The 18,251-nt window shown below is 41.0% G+C and overlaps 1 protein-coding gene across 7 annotated transcripts in view; it reads left to right on the top strand.

Moving 5' to 3' along the window:
• The window catches only part of MYO1B (myosin IB), a 93,096-nt gene that overhangs the window by 48,011 nt on the left and 26,834 nt on the right, over window positions 1–18,251 (top strand). For all 7 annotated transcript variants that reach the window (XM_032445761.1, XM_015867630.1, XM_015867634.1 and 4 more), the window contains 7 exons: window positions 929–992; window positions 6,411–6,509; window positions 6,906–7,009; window positions 7,492–7,639; window positions 8,268–8,386; window positions 9,044–9,130; window positions 9,454–9,519. In XM_032445761.1, coding sequence (XP_032301652.1) covers window positions 929–992; window positions 6,411–6,509; window positions 6,906–7,009; window positions 7,492–7,639; window positions 8,268–8,386; window positions 9,044–9,130; window positions 9,454–9,519 — 687 coding nt within the window. The remainder of the gene's footprint in view (window positions 1–928; window positions 993–6,410; window positions 6,510–6,905; window positions 7,010–7,491; window positions 7,640–8,267; window positions 8,387–9,043; window positions 9,131–9,453; window positions 9,520–18,251) is intronic.

Here is an 18,251-nt window from a genome sequence, read left to right as displayed (position 1 = left end):
TGTTCTGTAATTAAAACAAGAAATCTCTTCCTAAACACAATGAGGCAGGATAAACACGAGGCTTTTCCTTTCAAAGGTTGTTTTTATCTTCTGATCTCACCAGTGAGATCATTTCTGTGCGTGGCTTGGGGAACAGGATTGAATTCCTACCAGCGCTCTTTATCTCTCTAAACTTCCTTGTCGGGGTGAGCTGTGCTTGTAGCGTGGCTCTGTTCATTCTGTCTTTGCTAAAAGTAGCTGTTACTGCCATAAGTGCTTGTTGTACCTATTGAAATGATGCTCTGAGCAGCACGAAACAGAAAAGTCATGCAGAAGTCAAGGCAACGCACTGCGTCAGTATGGCTGCAGATGAAGTGGCTTTTGTGGTGACAGCCTGCTAATTGTTGCCTCTGGTCTCTGAGTTACTAAGCAATGAGTTCAGTGGGAAAAAGCCATCACTTGCACAGGGCAGGCACGTAGAGCTGGACAGGCACCCACAGTAACAGTGGTAATCACTGCTGCTGCTCCTGAGTGTTATTCTGAGTGCTCGGGACGTTTGGCATAGAGCAAATACGTCTGCTTGGACATCGATGCTTCCTTTAATAAGTGCGGTAACGCCTACGCAACCACAAGCACTGTTGGGTGGGGGTAGTGTTCTGCTGAATGTTTGTGCAGCTTACTTTTTGTCGAGGGAACAAAAAAAATTAACGTGTTGCACATGGCCTATTGAAGCAGTTGGCTTGAGAATCTCTGGCTGTGATAGTAAAATTAGAAGCTTTGAGTCATTTTTACCTTATTACAGTTTGGCGTTGTGCACAGGAGGTTGCATTTTACTCTTTTAGCCTGTAGAACAACTGAGGAACTTCTAAAATAGTCTCCAAAATATCTTTTTTTTTTTTTTTTTTTCCTTTTACAAAAGTTAGAGCCTTGAACTCTATTTCTTTTGCAGGGAAAATACATGGATATTGAGTTTGATTTCAAGGGTGATCCACTTGGAGGAGTTATAAGCAACTGTGAGTATTGCTCTTGATATCAGCATATTGACTGCTAAAAACGTTTTGCTCAGAAAGGAGGGTGGGTAAATTATTGAAATCAATAGCAGCATTGGTCTAACTGAACCTCATTATGTGGTAAATTAAGCTTTTTTGTTTTGTTGTTTTGGTGATCAGTTTATGAGAGTAAGTGAAGAGAGACTTGAAAGAACTGTGAATAATAGATGTGGTGTTTTAGAGGGTAAGAAGCAGAGCGTGTGGGTTCTTACATTGCCTCTGAATGGATTAAGTGTGTCTGAGGCCTGTTTCATACTTGGGTCCATGGACACAGCTGTGACTTGATTTGATGTGTTATATATTGATGGTAGGTGGTGTTGGAGATACTCGGTTTTGTAATCCAGAAGTCACACCAAGTATGCTGGGCATCACAATGGAATGAGAGTGCTTTCTTGAAATAAAAGCATTCTAATGCTTCTAATGCTAATTTTAGCATATTTCACGGTATAGATGAAAGCTCATTGTGAGAGAACATAAAAGCCTGTTGAGTTTATGGAGGGAAAAGTAGCCCTGGACTTCAGAATCATAGAATCACAAGGTTGGGAAAGACTTCCAAGATGATCTTGTCCAATCATTCACCTACTACTGATATTATTCCCCACTAAACCTAAGTTTTATTACTGGAAGTAAGGCTGCTGCTCTGATAGACCCTTTAGCAGTCTCTCTGCTGGGAAGCAAGGAACCAGTAACAGAGTGCCAATTCAAGATGCCTTGACTTGCTTTTCTTTCTAGAGCTTTTGTTTTGTTTTTATAAGGAGTTGTTCTTCTGTGCTATATAAAGTTATGCTTGTTTGTTTTCCTTACTTTTCAGATGGGGCTGGAGGAGGGCAGTGAGTGACTGCACTAGGTGTCACTGACCTGGCCTCGGCCTCTCTCTTTGCTCAACCAAATTCATTCCTGTTTCTAAAGCCTTCTGACCCCAGTGCAGTTTTCCTGGTTGAGACACAATTAGTCTACCGGGCTCAACTAGTGAACTCTCAGATATAACACAAACTTTTAGAAACACTGTGAAGAATTACGCACATGGATTTAGCATTTTGTAATGCTATCAATATGAAGCTCAGAGCAGTTGCTCTTCGAGTGTTCATGGCTGTCTGTCAACACTGACAATCAATAAAATTAGATGTCAAATGTACTCATTGCTATCATCAGTAATTAAATGTGAGCTAAGTGTAGTCATCAGTAATTTAATCTGTACAAAAAGAATTTAGCAGACTAGCTGTTTTTTTTTCTTTCTTTTTTATTTTTCTTTTCTCTTCATATTCAAAATAGATAAATAAAGATAAGTAAAAAGGAATTGCTTTGCAGACTGGATATTCAGCAATTTGTCTTTGAAAACACTGTGCTGAGTCATCTAACTAAAATATTGTGTCATATTAAAAGGCGATCCAAGTAGTTACTGAACTGTTTATCTACCTTATAAATCATAGCAGATGGTAATGATGGCATTGCGTCTAATTATCTGATGTGATGGCGTGTGTTATCAAGGGCAGACCTATTTTTTTATAAGATACCTATTTTAGGTATCCTTACTCTAAAGTTTATTAAGTATCTTAGAGAGATAAGAGGAATATGGAATTGAAAACATGAAGTATAGACCCTGTTGTTAAAAAGATGCTACTGACTGGGCTACTAAATATACTAACTCTGGATGTCACAGTTAAATACTGAGTTCTTGTGGCTGGGTGTTAATGTATACCCCCTTGCAGTTCACAGTGTTTCAATGCCTGCCCAGCTCATTTAAGACTTGATTTCAGTTATGTACAATGCTAATACAAGTGCATTGCCCTAACCTGTATTTTTCCACACTTCTCATGCTTGCAGCATTGTACTGATTTGGATAAGAAATGTTTCTGTTGGGAGATATTGCCATTCATGATTTACTGTGGGCTTAAATTCTTCTACACCATTTACAATTTGCTCTGGTTGTAGTCAAATTTAGGATTTGCCATCCTAATTCGTAAAGCTGTGCTGAAGTTTCCTGTCCTTAAAAGGGAAAGGGTGATTAGTTTGTTAATAAATATTCTTCACTTTCTGACCATTTGTTGGTTCAGCGTTAACATCATGTGAAGATGATATCATAATATTTTGATTAAACTTCATTAATTGAATCTGATGAGCTTGATTTCCAAACACCTATGAAGTTGGCGGGCTTTTTGGGCCACAGCGTGTGTCATTGAGCTGCATTTCATACTGGAAAGCAGTTTAATGTGTGGATTATTTTGATAGCAAGAAGGCTAATGAAAACACATCACTAATTTTATCACTTTGCTAAAGATTAACAAAGACCAGTCAGTCTGCCAGTCACCCTTCATGTTGTGACAGATGCTATCTTGACCTTCCTTTCAGTGATTCTTGTGCCCTCAACAAGCTCTTGCTCCATAATGACAAGGATTCACCTACAAGTGAACCTTTCATGAGCCAGAGCTAGAGGGCAAAATTACCATGACAGTGCTTGCTGTCTGTATGTCCTGTCCAGTTTGCAGTGAGCTGTAACATCCGCTGGCTTTAGTGGCACCTGGTAGAACTGAAATGTTGATGTGCCGTAAATGGAGGGGTAAATCTTTTCAGTTAAGTCAGACTGGGGATAGTGCAGTGGAAGAGACAGTAATGGAAGAGTTTTGTAACGTCTATTAAGATAGAACCAGTATGTTCCCAAGCTGAAGATAATTTTATGTTTGGACAGTGTAAAATATACACAGGCTCATTATAAGTACATTACATAGTCACCCCCCACTTCTGAGTGCACTGCTTTGTAAGGCGTTCATGTGATGAACAATTATAAAATAGATGAAACCGAGAGTGAAAAATTTGATATGAACCTGATTTATGCAGTCATTAAGTATATGATGTCAGCTGGGAATTATTTTTTTCCCCCTGTAAACTAGATAGGAGTGTAGGTAAAAGAATTTAGTAGTATTGCACTTGTTTGACACTACAAAAACAGTAATTGAGTCATGAGGATGAAATAAGCCGCTGTATCCGGCAAGTTTGGATCCTCTGAGTCTTCCTTTTCTTCCAGTTTTCTGTGAAGGCCCCAGCATTTCCAGCAAGGTAATTGCTCAGAGACTCTTCCCACAATGCTTGTGGGGAAAGGCAGCTTGGAGGGCTGTGTAATTCACTTGCTTTTACATGGGTTTAGTATTGTGGACTTGGAATACAGAAACTCTCAGCGCGCTTCTCAGTTTTCCTTTTATTATAATTGCCGTGTTAATAGAAATGGGAGCTTAATAAAAAGAATAATAGCTCTTCCTCCTCCCCCATTATAACAGAAGATAAGAAGCAGTAGCTTATCTAGCTGTAACACATGACTTCATCCACATGACTGTCTTGTTCCCAAGATGATATCCGTGTGTGTGCATTACTGCAATCACCTAGGCTGGTGAGGACTTTCAAGTTAGTGGAGTCCAACCTACCAACCACCCTGTCCCTTAGTGCTACCTTTCAGCAGTGTGCACTGCAGATAGGGCGTGCTCTGTTTCTCTTGTGCCTGTTGATGTGTACACATTTCTTTGTCTGAAGTATTTTTTCATGGTACAGTCCAACATGTTTCATATGGGCACTTGTTCAGACCTTTTCTAAAGTGGGGATTGTACAATATCTTACCCAGAATATCTGTGAGTTTTACGTTTTCATGTCTCACCTGGGATTTCCTGCTGAAGGATACCTGGCTTGTTTTTAGCATCATGTGATCCTAATCCAGCTAAGCCTGTCAGTGATTTAATGATTAACAAGTAGATAACAGCAGTGTGTGTGAAATACAGTATATGTAATGCTTGCTTTCTAAAAGCTGTTTTTAACAACCAACGCATCTTTAAAAAGAACTCATAGCAGCTGCTTTGTTAAGGTAAATACCCAATTTTGTCAGCAGCTGCTTTCTGGAGCTTTTTTTCCTCAATTACGAAGGCAGGAAATTGATGGAGTATTGGGACTTTGGAAAGCTGGCTGTTAATTAGTAACCTCATTGCTTCTAAAAATATATTGTTTAAATCAAGTAAACCACAGGGGAAAACCCAGGACAGCTATCTGTAGATCATAACATGTTAAATTCAACATCTGCTTGAGACAACTTTGTTGTATCTGCAGAAGGTGTGTGTGTAAATTAGAAGGAGGCTTACATTTAATGTTTTGCAGGGATGTGTAGCTAAGCTTTTATGACAGCGTTTGAGTCCATTTATATATAGAATGTTTTTCAACACAGCTAAGCCAAACCGCTTCACAAACTGCATCACTTCAGTATCCTTTGAAAACACAGCCGTTTCCTGAAGTGTGCGCAGCCACTACGGGAGCAGAAGTTGTTTATTTCTTTGAGATTCAAGTTGGCTGCCATCCGCTCCAGCACTTAGTTAGAGAAGTTGTACAGCCAGTGTGACTCAGTGCTGCCTTACCTTCACCTTTCCTCCCTCATTCCCAGCATTACCGCTTGGAGGGGAACGTGCTTCTCCTTTGGGCAATGAATTAAAAATGAGAGAGTTGGGATAGGCACGGAATGGCTCTGAGTTCCAACCAGGGATCAACAAGGAGAGCTCCAGCTTAAAAGTCATTGACTTGGAAGAGCATAAGGGCAAGCCTGTACCCCATCCCACTGTAAAGTCTAGATGAATTGCTGGTGGTGTGGGACAGCCTCTTGCTTGGGTGTACCTGTACTTTGTCATTGGGCATGGAAAGAAACTAGGGTTATTGAGTTATAAAAGCACAAATGTTTGTTCAAAGAACTCCGGAGTTCTTGGTTGCACACTGCATACAGCAGTGCTGCAGATTCACCTTCATGTAGTCTTCACCCACCCAGATGTGCGGCTCCTTGGGAGCTGCTTTTCCAGCCACTACGTTTGGTGCCCCTATTGCTGCTCTCAGGCAGTGGTGTTGTTATGGAACAGACAAGTCTCACTGGTCTGTACGATATTTGAGCTGTCTTAATGTAAGCTAGTTAGAAGCTTTTCCTAATTTTTCTCCTAATTTTGTTATTGTTGTTGCTGGTGAATTGCTAGAGCGGTTATTACTTTTTGAAACTGTCTTGTAGTTTATTTGGAAAGCTTCCTCAGGATTTTGTATATTTATGTGGGTTGAAGCCTTGCCTTTAGCTCTCATTCCATCAGGAGGTGCTTAATCCTAGCTAATTGCAATGGAGATGAACACAGTAACAAGATCTTTCTCAACAAACCTTATGCTGATGCTGGCTGTTGGTGGTTGTGTACATTAATCCCCACAAGCTGAGTTTTCTCCATAGATCACAGACTGTAGCATTTATAGGTGCAGTGGGCCTTATGTATTTCTTCCAATTCACAGGTGATCACAGAAATAATATATTGGCCCGATTTATTTCATATGAAAATGTTCTGCTAAACCTTTCCCCGACTTGTGAAGTTTTGTTTGTTTGCCTAGATCTGCTGGAGAAGTCTCGTGTTGTGAAGCAGCCAAGAGGTGAAAGAAACTTCCACATTTTCTATCAGATCCTGTCTGGCGCATCGGAAGACTTCCTCTGTGAGTGTGACACTCATGCCTTTTTCAGTTACAGTTCCTTAATGGGCAACTCCACATGTGTCTTGTTTTGTGGGAAATGCAGTATGCTTTCATTCTGCTAATTATTGTTGTCAGTGGTGTTAGCGATAGCAATAATAATAATAATAATAATAATAATACCTGCACTAAATATATAGTGTGAGATTTTACAGACACCTGAGTCGGAATGGGAGACATTTGCAATGTCTTTTAGACCAAGAAGGCAGGCCGTTCATAATCAGACCTCTTGCAATTGGAGGATCCCTAAAGAAAACTTCATCTTTTAAATAGAAGTCTTTCTTGACAATACTGACTCTGGGTATGAAAGAACCCGTAACAAGCATGCTGTTACAATGGTGTTTTTATTTCATTTATTAGGCAAACTCAAGCTGGAGCGGGACTTCAGCAGATACAACTACCTGGGCCTGGACTCTGCCAAAGTGAATGGAGTGGATGATGCTGCCAATTTCAGAACAGTTCGGGTAAGGAATAACTGGGGCTGGGTGTAAAACCCAAAGTGTTCAACAGAAATGCAGAGCTGTTGTGCTTGCAGCTTTGGCTGTTAGCTCTGGGCAATGCTGTCAGAACCATCTTTGAGTCATTTGAAGGTTGTCGTAGAAACTTAGATTCTAAAAGTTACTGTCTTTTTGAGCAGCAATATGCACTTGAGAAGACAGCAATATATCTTCATTTGGCTATAGATAGCTTGGTTGCATTATAAACTTAAGTGGCTAAAGAAATATTGCCTTTAAAAATCCATGGACTGTTCTCAGCAGTCTGATACGGATTCTGGAAGTGGGCTGGGCTAATATGCCAGCTCTTTTACCAAACCCTCTGCAACCCATTTATACTACAAATGTACTTATCTATAAAACCTTTTCTAATTTCTGCTAATACTTCTGCATCTATGATCTGTGTGAATGTAGTTTCTCTTATCTCATAATGTTATATGTCTCCTTTCCAGAATGCCATGCAGATTGTTGGTTTCATGGATCACGAAACACAGTCTGTTTTTGAAGTGGTGGCAGCAGTTCTGAAGTTGGGAAACATTGAGTTTAAGCCTGAATCTCGCGTCAACGGCTTAGATGAAAGTAAAATCAAAGATAAAAATGGTGAGATGAGATGAGAGATGGAAAGAAAAGCATTAATTTGTCTGAAGTTCATTATGAATTTTGTAATTTCTGTAAGCGTACTGTATTGTAGAATCATAGAGTCCTGCAGGCAAATGTGACTCTAATCTTGTTCAATTTCGGTTGCTCTGTGTTTGAAATTTTAAGGATGACTTTTTCACCCCCTTCATAAATGCTTTCTTCTGTAACGTGGAATGGTAATTGGCGTTTCTGTAACTGCTTGGTTATTCTGCAGCAGAGGCTTTTAGTTTGGTGCAGTGGGGTGTTTTTGCCTATAGCTTCCTTTGGTGATCTGATGTCATGATTTTGCAGTTGATACATTTGGGAGGTTGAGCTATTTTCATGTCAAAGCTTCTCATCCGGAAGAGGAGTCTGTGGCAAATGGAAGAGAAGTTTCTTTGCAGAAATACCCAAATATAAAGTGCTTTCAAAGCTCGTAACTCACTGTGCTTGGTGGGGGAGGAGGAGGGAGCATAGAAGGGAAACATTGCAGTTGTAGAAAACCTGTTTTGGGAAAACACTGACCTGTTTTAAAGCTGATCGTTTGAGGGAATAAAAACAGCCTTATGAAAGGATTCATTATGCTTACACCCTGCTTTTTTCACCTTAGAGCTGAAGGAAATCTGCGAGCTGACAGGTATAGACCAGTCTGTGTTGGAGAGAGCTTTCAGCTTCCGCACAGTTGAAGCCAAGCAAGAAAAAGTTTCAACAACACTGAATGTGGCTCAGGTAAAGGCACGGTCCCAATTTTAAAAGAAGTGATGGTTTTAAATGGCCATTTTTTTCTCCCTTAGTAGTCCATGACTGCCCAAGTAAAAGCCCCAACTATACTATACTGAATAACCACCAGCGTAAACATGTTTTGATTCAGCAGTTCAGACATGCTGGTAGTGTTGTTTCTGTGTGTTAATTACGTCAGAAAGATGGAAAGCGTTGCAGAGGATGGAAAGCTGAAGCAATTCTGCACAAAGCACACATAGAAAGTATTGTGATGAAGCAGCCTGTTTTTATTTAGAGCAACTGGAGTTACCTCATGGATCGTGTGCCCCAGGCAGCTGAAAAACTTTTGCTGGCAGTGTGAATTTATCTTTCTGCAATACTGCAAAGCCAGTGCGATTGCCACCTGTGTCTCATCAGCTCAGGCCAGCAGGAATGCAGTTTCACTGACTGCGGTTGCTTGAGTCCTTTGCTCAGGATCTGAATGGGGGGGTGCAGTTTTGCCTGTGCCCGTAGGGTGGAAGGATGCTGCTGAAACCTCCTGGCAGCCCACTCTGGCTCAGCATCCTGCTCAGGCAGGGGCACCACTGCCCGAGTCACGCATGCTCTGTTCAAAGCTTGTGTCAAGCCCTTGGGTTTATTGTTTTTCTTCTTTTTTGTGCCTTTTAGGCTTATTACGCTCGTGATGCTCTGGCTAAGAATTTATACAGTCGCCTCTTTTCTTGGCTTGTTACCAGAATCAACGAGAGCATTAAGGTATTGCTGGTTTTTGCCGGTAAGAAAATCAGTAGAATGGATTTGAATTGAAGTAAGGTAACTCTGTTTGCCAATTTCATTTTACATGGTTCTGTGCTCTCAAGGTACAGGGCAATACTTGTGTCGCAGCTCCGGACATTGCTGTCTGCTCTGTTGTAACCTCATGAAAACGCTCACCTGAAGTGTATTTTGAGAAGTCACGTTAAGCATTTTAGTTTACACAACCTGACAGCCTGCTTAGGAGATACACCAGTTTTCCTGACCCTGCTGTGTGGAACATACAGAAATGTAATTTAATTATTCCTTTTTATTTATTTTTAAAGGCACAAACAAAAGTAAGAAAGAAGGTGATGGGAGTGCTGGACATCTATGGCTTTGAAATTTTTGAGGTGAGACCATTGTAATAGTAAACATTTAACATGAAAGCTGTTATTAAACCTAATAGAGCAGTTTGTGAACCTGTAATGGGAATGCACGTCATTTGAATCAAGTGTGTCATGCTTAACCAAAAAGTGCTTTAAAATAGAGAGATGTCTTAGCATGTCTGGCAACCAAACCAGAAATTCATGAAAGCCAAACTCGTGTTTTCACACAATAGGTAAATAAATATTTATGGTAGCAAAATAAAAGCATGTTGTTGTGACGTGAATTCTGAGCACAAGAAAAGCCTGGCAGCCTCAGTTCTGCCCTGAGGTGTTTTGTGGACGTCTTTGAACAAGTTTTGTTCCTTTTATAAAGCAAACCAAAGCCTTTGTTTTGTGTATGTTTTGTTTTGTTGTATTTTTTCTCTGTCAAAATCAAACAAAGAATAATATTCCATTTCATCTTGGTTCTCCTACATAAATACTGTGTACCGATTCCTAGCTCGTGACCTGTGGCTCACTGCTGTTTGTTTGTGAGAGTATTTTTGGCCTGCTGATATTCTGAAATGAAAACAATCAACAAGGAATTTTTAATTGGGTTAAGGAGTTTTCATAAATCCTCCTCTGCCCGTTTATTTTGGGAGATTTATAAGCTTTGGTTGGAAAGAACTATTTAAGCTGGAGTCTCTATTGAGGGGAAACATCAACAGAAAGCTTTCAGTCCTACCCACTTCCCTACATCTCAAAAATCCAGCGAGCATCTCTAAGCGGTGTGGAAGATGGGAGCATTTAGAGAAGAGTAATTATATATGGGTGGGTGGTGTAAGCTTAATTTCAGAAGCCTGACATCAAAGTGTGTGCACATTGAAGTACTTCTATGAAAAGGAAAAACAAAGGTGATACTTGCTTCAAGGGTTTACTCAGTGAGGTTTGTGTTTGTTTGTGTTAAACATCAGAGAGTGTTTGTGAGGATGGACTGCAAGCGGTCATGTGGCTGTATGCAGGTCTTGGTGCAGGATCTCTGGTGCTGGTCCTTGGTGTACTCTTAGCAAGCTGGAGAGTGCAGCAGTACTGCTGGCAGCTTAGGGCAGGACCCCTGTTTTCATTAGTTTTTTATTCTGTTTGATTTGTGGGTGAGCATGTAAGGGGAGGTGGATGCTGGAAGCTTGCACTGAGTGCACAAGCCAACAGAGTAATTGTGTTTGTGGGACGGTGCTGCAGAAACAGGCTGAATTGATCTTGTTTCTCCTATGCTGCTTTCTTTTCTATACTTCAGCATCTCAGCAGGTCATAAACAAGTCATTTTGCAGAAGAAAAAAGAAAAACAAGGCTTTTTCTCTTTTACATTAAAAGGTAGCCTTGGCAATTCAGACAAGAAGTGTTAAAATAACCTAGGAAAGTTTTTGCTAACTCTTTAAATGATGAGAATGGGTTCTACTGGAGGAGATTGGAAGGGCACTTCTGAAATATACCGGATGGGAACGATCTGCTTGTGAACCAAGGCCTGGTGAGAGTGCAATTCAAGCAGTTCAATTGAACATAACATAAATAAGTGGAATTATTTCTGAACATAGAAAATAGGATTCAGACAGTATGTCAGAAATATTATATCGTATTTTGCTGTTGAGATGCCTGAAGAAGAAACTCATTACTTTAGGTTTCTGGAGTTATTACACTCACAGAGTACGACTATCAGTATTGGGATTGCTTGGCAGTGTTGTAATTGAAAGGATAACTGACGGGAAAACAAACCATCAGAAAATACAGTATCAGCTGTATTTCAAATACTACCAGTTTGGACACCTGTGTTTCCAAACAGGTTAGTTTTATAAGCAGGAACCGCTGACTTACTCTCAACTGGATCAAAAGCAAAGATACTCTTTCACAGTCGAGGAAGATTTGTTTTCTATGGAGCTCTTCTTGCAAATAAGATGAGGTAATGTCATGACCGTTAAACTGAGTAAAGTAAGTCAGTAATGAGCGCCGCATAAACAAAGTGTAGTTGCTCTTGCGGTCACATGAACGATTGCGCATGTATTAATGTCATCCTAGAAAGAGGATGCCAACCAAGTACTTTTACACTGAGCCTTATAACAAATGCTCAAGTCTCACAAAAATTATTAAGCACCTTCAGAAAACACTTAAAAACAGACAATGATTGTTGAGGATTCAAGTAACTGCTTCACAGAAAATACATAGCATTAAAATTAATTATATTGAACCCACCAATAAATGAATGACATTTCAGTGCTGGACAAACCAGCATCTTGAGGGAAAATCAATGTTAGTTTGTGATTTATTTCATTAAAAGTGTGGAGGGATTTGAAGTTTTTTTGCTGTGTGGTGCATTTGTAAGCATGACTACAAAACGTTCAGCTTGCTAGCTGAAGTGTAGCTGGTGGCAGCGATTATGTGCAGCTGGTTGTACATCTCTTATAACAACAGGCTGCAAACTATCTGTAGGGTTTAAACTTGTAAGTTGTTTGATATGGCAAACTTAGAAAGGCTTGCTATAGACAGGATTTTACTCAGCATTACTAGTTTTGTTATAAGTGATTGTGGTTCAGTGGGCATGGTGAAGATATGGGAGATGGTTGGACTCGATCTTCCTGGTCTTTTCCAACCTTTATGATTTTGATTGTATAATTTAATTGATATAAAAATGGCATTTCTTTCAGCTGATTTTGAAAGCTAATCTTACTTGCCATCTGCTGGTTTTGCTGCATTTCACTTAAGCTGAAATATACCTAATAAGTAATTGGAAGGCTCTTGAAGCCTAGCAATGGCAAGGTAATGAATGCAGTGATGATAATGCTGGCTTCTACTCTTTGGGCTTTGGACATGGTGGGTATTTTTACCAATGACAAGAAATCTTTTTCAGACAAACCTGAAAGCTGTCCAGGAACACAGATTTAAGAACTTGACTGTCCAAAAATTCAGATTAGGCAATTTAAATCTATCGATAATCCTCAGCCTCTGTGGGTTTGGCAGACTTCAGCAGCAAGCTCAGCTAAATGATTGCAAAATAGGTGCTGCAAAGCTGTGTTTATTCTTCATTTCTGCCATGCACTTTGTGGTAAGCTGTTTGTTGGATCTGACTGTTTGGAGAGCTGAATGCTTTAACGTTGGCATCTCTGTGTGAAGGGTCTGCGGGCAGGCATTTAGGGTGTAGAGTCGATGTGAAAAGGCAGGCTGTGGGCTTAAGGGGGTGTTGTGTGATGCTGCAGGAGCTGGGGCAGTGGGTCAGAGCCTGGCCATGGGGAGCTGTAGTAGTGTCAGTCCACAGTTTGTAGCAGCCATCCATGTCCCAAGCCTGCAGCTTGGGCTGACATTTGGTTGGGGTGGCAAATACAGTCTCCTTCCTTATTCAGAGCTATTTTTGGGGCAAGATGCTGAGGTGGGGGTGTGGAAGGGTGCATCTGTGAGAAGGAAGTGCAGGTGAGGGCTGTGGGAGGCAAGTGCCTGTGGATCCAGCAGAGCAGCAGGGTCAGTCTCAGCTCCTCCTGCATGGATTCAATGCTACTTTTTAAATTGAGGTCCACCACTACTTAGGTGGATGAAGGCTAGAGTATGTAAAACTGTATGTCACGGATCAAGTGAGAATATTTCATCGTGCCTGGCTTTTAGAGATAAAGATGTCTGTGCTAGTTGGCGTAAAGGCTTTACTCTGAACTTTCAGGTCCTCAAGCTGAAGCTAACAATTTGTAGCGCAGCTTTATGAAGGTGCCAAACGAAGCCAATTCTTGAGATGTGCCAGAAAGTGCTGTGAATGGGTGTCATTCTGGGGCAGTGCAAGTGCCTCATCTGTCTTCTAAGAGTTGTTGGCACAACAAAGCCAGGTTGAGGAGTGGTGCAGGTCCAGCTTGTTTCAGTCCAAGTCTCAGAGAACACGTGAGGACGTAGCATACACCAAATTCTGCTTAAAAGTCAGCAGTAAATAGAAACATCTCCAACAGAAAAGTCAAACAAACCTCCCAGCAGCAAAAGCACATCCATTCCTTAGTCTGTGACACATCATAATACCACTTCTTTTGATTTCATAGGATCATTAAGGTTTAGAAGACCCCTAAGATCATCTAGCCCAACCATCCTCCGGTGCCTGTGACAGCTCTAGATCATGTCCCTCAGTGCCGCATCCACCCTTTTCTTGAACACCTCCATGGACGGTGGCTGCACCTCCTTGGGCTGACCCCACTGCTCCTTAGGAGAAAGAGGTTTTCCTAATACCCATCCTGAACCTCTCCTGTGCAGCTTAAGGCCATTCTCTCGTCTTATTGCTGTTACCTGGGAGAAGGGGCTGACCCTCACCTCACCACTCAGCAAGTTGCAGGAAGTGGTGAGGTCTTCCCCTTAGCTTCCCTTTTTCCATACTAAACTGTCTCAGTTCCCTCGGCTGCTCCCCATCCGACTTGTGCTCCAGAACCCTTTGCAGTTTTGTTGCCCTTCTCTGGATGCTCTTCAGGGCATCTGTGTCTGTCTTGTATTGAGGAGCCCAACACTGAACACAGTACTGGAGGTGCAGCCTCACCAGTGCTGAGTACAGAGGGATGGTCACTTGTGCACACTAAGCTTGTTTCTTGTCTTTAGAAGTCCTGTGTAAAGAAGCCTGGTCAACCCTGCTTATATGGCTGCATGTGTGCTGTTGTCTGGACTTTGATAGTGCTGATGTCTTTATTGAGGAAATGTCATTAGGAACATGAAAGCCATTTTGTTCTATTAATGTGTTTTTGCAGTTGTGATAATTAACTTTTTCAGAGGGAGTCAACAGATAAAGGAAGAGTGTAAACATTGCAAAGACATTTCTGAGATGTTTGAGGTGTGAAAAAAGTGGGAAGCTATTTCCACTTCAACCGTAAAGCTACATGACAGCTTGGCTCAGTTGCTTTGCCTGCTGGTGTCCTGCTTATTAAATGAAGGAAAGGGTAGTTGCTGAGCTTGGGGAGATTGCTGCTGGCCTGGAGATGTTTTTCTTTAAGTATGATTTTACTGGAGAAGCATCAAATAACTAGAAAGAAGACGTAGAGAGAAAAGCACAGGGAGGAAATGGGCGTATTGCTGTCTTCTTATCTTCAGTTTTCTAGGCTCTGGGGACTATTTCTCCATGTCTTACTTAAACTCTATCTCAGCTGCAGATATCTGTTGTCCTGGTAGCTGCTTTAATAATCTCCAGAATGTGATTTCTTCTAGGCACTATGCCTTGCAATGAAGGAAAAGAGCAGAGGTTTTCATAGAGAATTGATTACCTGCATCTGCAGGCAAGTGGTCAGTGAGAAGGGAGCTTTGCAGAGTGACCCTTGGGTAGATTCCTGAGTGCTGTGGAGACCTTAAAAATACAGTTAAAGCAATCATTTCCTTAGGTACTGTTATGTTCTGAAACAGAAGTTAGTCGCCATTTAGTTAATCGCTTTATACCTGAAGTATTTAGACAGGCTTATTTTGTGAAATGCAAGTTTATAAAGTAAATCCCATGGGCTGTTTGCTTTCAACAGAGGAAATATTTGAAATGCTGGAGCAAACATACACAAGTGCTCTGCTTTAGGCTGTGGAAGTAGTGTTTTTTCCTTCAGTAATCACGTCTTAGCAGAGGAATATTTAAGATTATATGGTAGGCTCTTGCTGGTTTGTAATTCCTGTTGTTTCAGAACTATCATTTATCAGGCTGACTTTATTGAAGTGGTGGTATCTGGGTTTTCCCATGAGTTGCACATGCATTAGTTTCACCTCGTTTTCGTGCTTTTTTAGCTCCAGATTTTGTTAGACCTGATTTTGTGTCTGGTGACTGCAGGTGTGAGCAGGAGTGCCTGATTCTCTACCTGTAAGCAATGGCATCAGTCCAAATTGATGTTGGCTGTGAAGATGTTTGGGCATCTATCTTTGTTAATTTCTTCCATCAGGTACCTTGAAATACAGTTTGATTTTCAATATGTGGAATAGATGATAAATGATATGCTTCTACAGTTGTTTATGCAAAAGCACAGAGCATATTCTGCTTTGTGTGAGATATTATTTAAGTTTGATTACCTACATGTTCATATATGTGTGTATATGAACACAAAACCAGGGTGTAATGTTGTGGCCGCCAGTTCTTGTTGGCTTGATGGGTGGTGCAGTGTTCTGCCACGTCTTGAGCAATTGCGTTCTTCTGCTCTGCAAGGCCAAGCTCTGTGGTTTTGATGACTTGTCATTCCCTTACAGGTTAGCTGTAAAAGAAGGCTATGTTGAGGCTTAGAAACATGCATGTGCAGCTTTGTATGAATGTTCTGGACTACAGAGAGTGGTCAGATTTACCCCTAATGTGACCTCATAGTACTGTTGTTGGAGGCAGAAGGCTAAGGCAGATGGACCCCAGGCTGACCTAATAGGTCATATCTTTAAGTTCTCTTTGTGTGACAGATGCAAATGCCTTTTCTTACATGATTGTTGTGTGTGTGTGTATGTGCCATTAGCACTATGGTAACCTAGAAAAGGAGTTTGAGTTGTTCTTAAGTACTTGTCCCCAGACTATGACAGCACTTCCTCAGTAGGGGATTGGTGGCATGTTCTCATTAACCTTAATTTCTTTAAAATAACGTTCAACTGGGTCACACGTTGTTTTATAAGATAAAGAGTCTCTGTTTTCATTATCATTCTATGCACAATACCTGTTTTGCTTACCTTTGTTTCCCAGAAATTATATTTCTTGGTGTCATCTCATTTACATGCACCTGTGGTCATACATAAAGATTTCTATCCCCGGACACCACAGTAGGATATAAATGAAATGTGCTGACTGGTTGGACCATTCATTTCACCTCTCATCTCACTGAAGCAAGAACACATATGTTTTTTCATTGCCTTTGCCATCCAGCTGTTGTGTAAGGAATTCCAGTGGTAGTGCTGGGTCTGAACTGCCTTGGCTCAAACACCCTGTGGCAGAGGGAGCTCAGGAACTACTGATGCCTGGGGTTGCATTGGTTGAAAGTTACTTTCTGTGGCAGTGTTTATTACACCAGAAGTGTCTGTCTCTTTTTCCTCCCCCCTAGTACTGATCTAAAGGTTCATTTTAATGTCATCATTCCTGCTGATTTCAGCAGACAATCTCAAAAACTCAGATGTTTGGGTTTTGTTTCAAACAGTGCTTTTCCTTTAAATACTAGTTATGAGGTTTTTTTTATGCTGTATGCTTTGTTCGTTTAAGGTGTTTGAAGAGGTGCTACTGAATGTGTTTTGGTCAGCGTTAATATTGGCTGACAGTACGCATCCTTTGGGACTGGTTCTCAGTAGGAGCTGCTGGGATGTGAAAGATTAAGAAGAAAGAGGAAAAGTAGGGAAACATCCTGCGGATGGATGATAATGGTGATATCGGTGATGTAGCTGAGGCTGTGCGCTGTGATGAATGTAATGTTCTTAATTTATGGAAAATAGAGGAACCAAGAAAATAGAATGTTTGCAGTCAGACTTCATTAGGTGTGAGACCTATTCCTACTTACTGATGTAATAAAAAAATATCACAGATACCCAGTTTTGAGTGAAAATCAGTCTCTTAGTTACCTCTGTGTCTGTGGGAAGAGTATTGAAATTTACTGTTTGTGAAACCTTCTTCTGTCATTTGAGGTGGATGTTCAGCATAAGCAGTAAATAGAGCCTCAGGTCGCTGGGCCCTCACAGTCTGTTTCTCCTGGCTGGGTTTGTGGAGTGCTGTCACTGGTACCAATCAATCCCTATCATCTTGTGGGAAAAACAAGCAAGTCTTTTAGATAGACCTCTTCCTATTTCTGCCACATTAATCAAGGAGCCATCATTAGAATACTGAGGGACAGTTCTTGGCAATTTGCATGCAGCAGCATATGGTTTGTGAAGCCTTCGTGCATTCAAAATCTATAGCTCTGTGACAAGAGTGAATAAATTGACAGAATCTCCATCTTTTTATTCAGATTCACCCAGAAACAATCACTCCAAACAGTTCTTCACATTGCTTCTTGAAATCAGTGTAAGGAAATGCCTCTCTCTGAACTGCAATTAGCTTACCAAATGTCTCCTGGTTAAATCAGGGTTAAGTGTTTTCAGAACTTCACTGATTCCAAGTGTTTTCCCTCATTTTTGTGCTGCAATTAATTGCTAGTCTTTTGCTCTGTGTTGCACACAAAAGCCAAAATCACGCCTGATCTTCAGTGCCTGTTTTCCTGGAATAGCAATTTTCAGTGGCTTGGCAATGTCAAATAGAATTTCCTAGCTTAAAGTAAGTCATTTCCGAAGAGCTCTGTGGATTTTGGTTTGCCTTTCTGTGACAGGCCATAAATATCACTGATACGCAGCAAATCAGGAAAGCACCTAGCAATTACTTTAATATATTGTTAATGACCTTTCAGTGAGATGCTTTAGCTGGATTTGCAGTCCATTTTCTATCCTCTTTTGAGGACTATGTGTAACATGTGAAATATAAGCCGTGCTGTCCTTGTAATCAGTATAATGGGGGCTTTTGAGGAAACAGCCTGAGTTAGTGGTGTGTACCTGGCAGGAAGATGGGGATGCTCGACCCTTCCTCTTGCCAAGGTGATGTGTCATTTGGGGTCTTTTCTCAGCAGTCTAAGTATGTCTAAAGTGAAGGCCTTATCTGCATGTGTTGCATAGACTTTCAGTCTTTAAAGTGTTGCCCCCCACCTTCCCCATTCCCCTTTCCTTTTATTGATGTCTATCTACCAGAGGTTACATTTATAGTTTTTCAGTCAAAAGGTCTGCTCTGATGTAGAGATGTGCCAGTGCAGAAGTGCTGCTCTGTG

This window comes from Coturnix japonica, chromosome 7 (genome assembly GCF_001577835.2).
Source record: "Coturnix japonica isolate 7356 chromosome 7, Coturnix japonica 2.1, whole genome shotgun sequence".
Classification (NCBI taxonomy): Eukaryota; Metazoa; Chordata; class Aves; order Galliformes; family Phasianidae; genus Coturnix; species Coturnix japonica.
This window is presented reverse-complemented; position numbering and strand designations above follow the sequence as displayed.